This window comes from Cynoglossus semilaevis, unplaced genomic scaffold, assembly GCF_000523025.1.
Source record: "Cynoglossus semilaevis isolate Cse_v1.0 unplaced genomic scaffold, Cse_v1.0 scaffold1319, whole genome shotgun sequence".
Classification (NCBI taxonomy): domain Eukaryota; kingdom Metazoa; phylum Chordata; class Actinopteri; order Pleuronectiformes; family Cynoglossidae; genus Cynoglossus; species Cynoglossus semilaevis.
In genome coordinates this window covers 20,423-25,041 of record NW_007585134.1, presented here as the reverse complement: position 1 = coordinate 25,041, position 4,619 = coordinate 20,423, and the positions used below count along the sequence as shown (strand labels likewise).

At 43.5% G+C, this 4,619-nt stretch overlaps 1 protein-coding gene across 1 annotated transcript in view; it reads left to right on the top strand.

Annotated features, from left to right (window-relative positions):
* Positions 1 to 4,619, top strand: part of LOC103398858 (protein patched homolog 1-like) — a 99,678-nt gene that overhangs the window by 88,249 nt on the left and 6,810 nt on the right. The window contains 1 exon segment of the mRNA NM_001328242.1: positions 1,752 to 1,851. Coding sequence (NP_001315171.1) covers positions 1,752 to 1,851 — 100 coding nt within the window.

Here is a 4,619-nt window from a genome sequence, read left to right as displayed (position 1 = left end):
TCTGTTCATTATCTTTATGGACAGAATTTCTAGGCGCAGCCAGGTGTCGGGTGGGGTCCAGTTCGGTAGCCACCGGATTTCATCTCTGCTTTTTGCAGATGATGTGGTGTTGTTGGCTTTTTGGAACCAGGACCTGCAGCATACACTGGGGCGGTTTGCAGTCGAGTGTAAAGCCGCTGGGATGAGAATTAATAAGTCCGAGACCGTGGTTCTCGACCGGAAAAAGGTGTTTTGCACCCTCCGGGTTGGGGAGGACATCCTGCCTCAGTTGGAGGAGTTTAAGTATCTTGGGGTCTTTTTCACGAGTGACGGTAGGATGGAACATGAAATTGACAGGCGGATCGGTTGTGGCCACTGTATCGATCCGTTGTGGTGAAGAAGAGGCTGAGCCGAAAGGCAAAGCTCTCGATTTACCGGCCGATCTACATTTCTACCCTCACCTATGAGCTCTGGGTCATGACTGAAAGAACAAGATCCCGGATACAAGCAGCTGAAATGAGCTTTCTCCACAGGGTGGCAGAGCACTCCCTTAGAGATAGGGTGAGGAGCTCTGTCACAGGAGCTCGAAGTAGAGCCGCTGCTCCTCCACATTGAGAGGAGTCAGCTGAGGTGGCTTAGGCATTTACATCGCATGGACCCCGGACGCCTCCCTCGGGAGGTGCTCGGGTCCTGTCTCTCTGGGAGGAGACCTAGGGGAAGACACGCTGGAGTGACTATGTTGCTCGGCTGGCCTGGGAACACCTTGGGGTCCCCTCAGAAGAGCTGGAGGAAGTGTCGAGGGAGAGGGAAGTCTGGGTGTCCCTGATCAGACTGTTGCCCCTGTGTCCCGGCCCCGGATAAGCAGTTGATGATGGATGGATGGATTGTGTTTTATTAAGACTGTGACCTGCTGGTCTGTGGAAAAATGGCTCTGATTCAAACTAGTCTGTGGTGCAGGAAAGGTCAGGAACCACTGCTGTACATCATCTAGTACATAGAGGGCAAACACCTTGGCATAAAAACTAGAAGTTGTCTGTAATGTGGAAGCATAGCCAGACCATTTCCACTAAAGGTTTATGAAAGTGTCTCCAACGTCTCCAAAACGTACTTAAAAACGGAACGACTTTAAGACTAATATTTTCAAATGGCTTTTTCTCATTATCTTCTCATTTTTGACCCAGCTGCATGTCATGGCTTAGCATTGGAAATTCAACTTGAATTTGAAGAACACTTTCTCATGTAGTCAAGAAAATTATGTACTGAATAAGAAGCTGTGGTTGGTAAAGAGATGGTAAAGATGTTTGCTTATATACCACACACCCAAGAGAGAGGACCCCCACTCACAATAACCCTTTTCCCCCCATTTTCCTCCTGAGACTTTGAACTAACCAACTATGGCTAATTATGCTTGTCCTTTCTTTTCTTTTCTTTTCTCTCTCTCTTTGTTGCTTTTTTAAGACTAACTCTCTGTAAAGATACCTGAAAAGGTATGATTCCCACTCAATTTGCTCAACAAAACCATTCTGCATGTCCATTCTGCCGAAGGGTTATTGTATGAAACAGTGTGTGTGTGTGGGTTGGGGGGGAAGGGGGAAGTATGTAGGTTTATATTTCTGCCCCAAGTCTGTCTGTAGTTTGCCCTTTTTTGTTTTTGTTTATTCTCCTCATTTGTTTATCTTCTTGTCTGTCTATGTCATTGACATACTGTTTAAATGTTACTCTTTTTTAGTATTAATAGTCTACCTGTTTTGTTTGTTTGTTTATTTTTGCAGGTATTTCTTTGCCGTGTTGGCCATTCTCACAGTTCTAGGAGTACTGAATGGATTAGTCCTTCTCCCAGTATTGTTGTCATGCTTTGGGCCTTACCCAGAGGTGAGTGATTGTGAAGTATGGATGTTAAAGACTCACATGAATGATTCAGCTTGTCATTGGTCAGATAAGACTGAATTAAAACTTTTAAGTGATTGAGATGTAGCATACATTTGGAAAAGGAAGAGAGAGACATATAACCACAAAGAACACTGTCTACTATTTAATTACCCAATTGATTTGTAGCATTGGATTTTATTAATGCAAATGAATTAGCATGTCCTTCAAAGGCACCCATTGAATGCTTCTGTTCTACATGACGCTGTGATGTTTGTCCTGAACCTACAGCGTTTCACCATCTTATGGGTTCAACAGAACCAAAGTTTTATTTTTTAAATTGAATATAGATTTGTCTGAATTGATTTATAACTGTGCAAGAGACAAGGAACTACAGTTCTATAATGTGGTTTTCTTTTCGCTCCCTCACTATATTGTCGATTTTATTTTATTCCTATATCTTGGTATTTTACGATAATTTCTTTTATTTACAGTATTTTCATTATTTTCATGATGAACATTTTCAAACCTAAAACTTAAACAGTAAAAATATAGCAAAAAATAAACCAAAAGACATCGCTGGTGTCTTTGTTTACCTAGAGGAGATCGAACACAGCATTGAGCATGCTCGTCTGTTCCTCACTGATTGGCTCATGCATCGTAGCATCTCTCAGTATCTCCCCCTGTTTGTCCGCCACTCGTTCACTTTGCTCTGCGCCATTATACATTGTACGTGTATAGTATGTTGCTATAAAGATTGTGCTCTTGTGTTTGGTTAAAGTTGACCTTAATTTAACTACAATTTAGCCTCCTAAATGCTCTGATCATCTTCTCAGGCTTCTGATACTAAACCCAAACCAAGACGCTAACAGTTAACATCCTTCATTTTTCTTTACAATAATGTGCGCTCCTGCGCAGAAATTTATAGCGTAGTCTGAAGTTTTTTCCTACCTGAAGTTTCTTCCTACCTGTAGCGGAAATTTATAGCCATATCTGACATTTGTGTTCAGGGTGCTAGCACATTATTATACACATCAAATCTCAATAAATACTTGCTTATCACTTATTTCAGACTGGCAGCACATTACTGTAGACATGAAACGCTATAATTACGTGCTTCTAACTGTATTCAGAGTGGTAGCACATTATTTGAGGCTACACAGAAAATCCCTGTTAATATATCTGTTCTCTCAGGGTTTAGGGTAGCACTTTATTTATTTACATTTACATCTGAAACCAGAGGGAATGTAAAAATGTTACCCAATGCAGCACAAACTGTAAAAGAGAAAATAATCACGCTCAGTCTGGATTTTTCAGCAAACTGTTTTTTTAATTTTTTTTTTGTTTTCACAAATGTTAACAGAAAGGATCATAATATGTACTAAGAAATATTTGGGTTTATTTTACATGAGTTTTATTTTTAGCGATTTTACAGTAAGATACAGGCTATGTCCATCATTTATTCACTGACAGTTTCTGGAGTTGTCTGGGGCAGGATTCTTTTTCGTAAAGAAGAAAGATTGATTACCAGGGTTTGAATGAGGTCACTGATTAGAATCGCTACCCCCTACCTCTATGTCCTCAGCCTTTGAGTTGCTGGAGGGTGCTTCTATCTTTACGAAGCTTGACCTTAGGAGTGCATACCACTTCGTCCGCATCCGTAAGGGGAAGAGTGGAAGACTGCCTTCAACACACCCACGCACACTATGAATACCTGGTCATGCCTTTCAGTCTAACAAATGCTCCAGCTGTTTTCCAGAATCTGATCAGTGACGTCCTCCGGGACATGCGCAACAAGTTTGTCTTTGTTTACCTGGACGATATTCTAATATTTTCCCATTCTAAGAGTGAGCATGTCCACCATGTCAGAACAGTCCTCCAGCGCCTTCTCCAGAATGCACTATTTGTTAAACCTGAGAAGTGTGAATTTCACGTATCCTCCACTTCCTTCTTGGGGTACGTAATTCAGGAGTGGAACTTCCAGATGGACCCCAGCAAGGTGTCAGCTGTCTCCAGTTGGCCTCGACCAGACTCCCGGAAACAGTTGCAAAGATTTCTGGGATTTGCCAACTTTTACCCGGCATTTTATAAAGGGTTATAGCTCTACCGCTGCCCTCCTTTCGGCTTTCACAGCCAATAAGGTGCCTTAGGTCTGGTCACCGGCTGCACGATTCCGGTGGCTGTCTATGGGGAGCGCTACGCACCAGTTTGTGCAAGCCTGCTCTACCTGTTGTCAGTCCAAGCCTTCCAATCTTGCTCCAGCGGGACTACTCCAACCTTTACCAATACCTCACCGTCCCTGGTCCCATATTTCATTGGACTTTGTTACTGACCTGCCCATCTCAGGGGGTAATTCAGTTATTCTTACCATTGTGGACAGGTTCAGCAAGATGGCCCATTTTGTTGCATTGACCAAGCTCCCTTCAGCCAAGGAGACGGCACAGCTTGTCCTTAGTCACGTTTTCAGGATCCATGGGCTCCCTCTGGATGTGGTCTCTGACCGAGATCCCCAGTTCAGTTCAGTGTTCGGAAAGGAGTTTTGTTCACTGATTGGTGCCACAGTGAGTCTGTCCTCTGGGTTCCACCCACAGTCTAATGGGCAGACCGAGAGGGTGAACCAGACTCTCGAGACGACCCTCCGCTGCCTTACATCCAAACATCCCTCCGTCTGGTCTGAACATCTTCTGTGGGCAGAATATGCGTACAACACCCTGACCAGTTCGGCCACAGGGCTCTCTCCCTTCCAATGTGCCTGTTGGTATCAGCCTCGATCA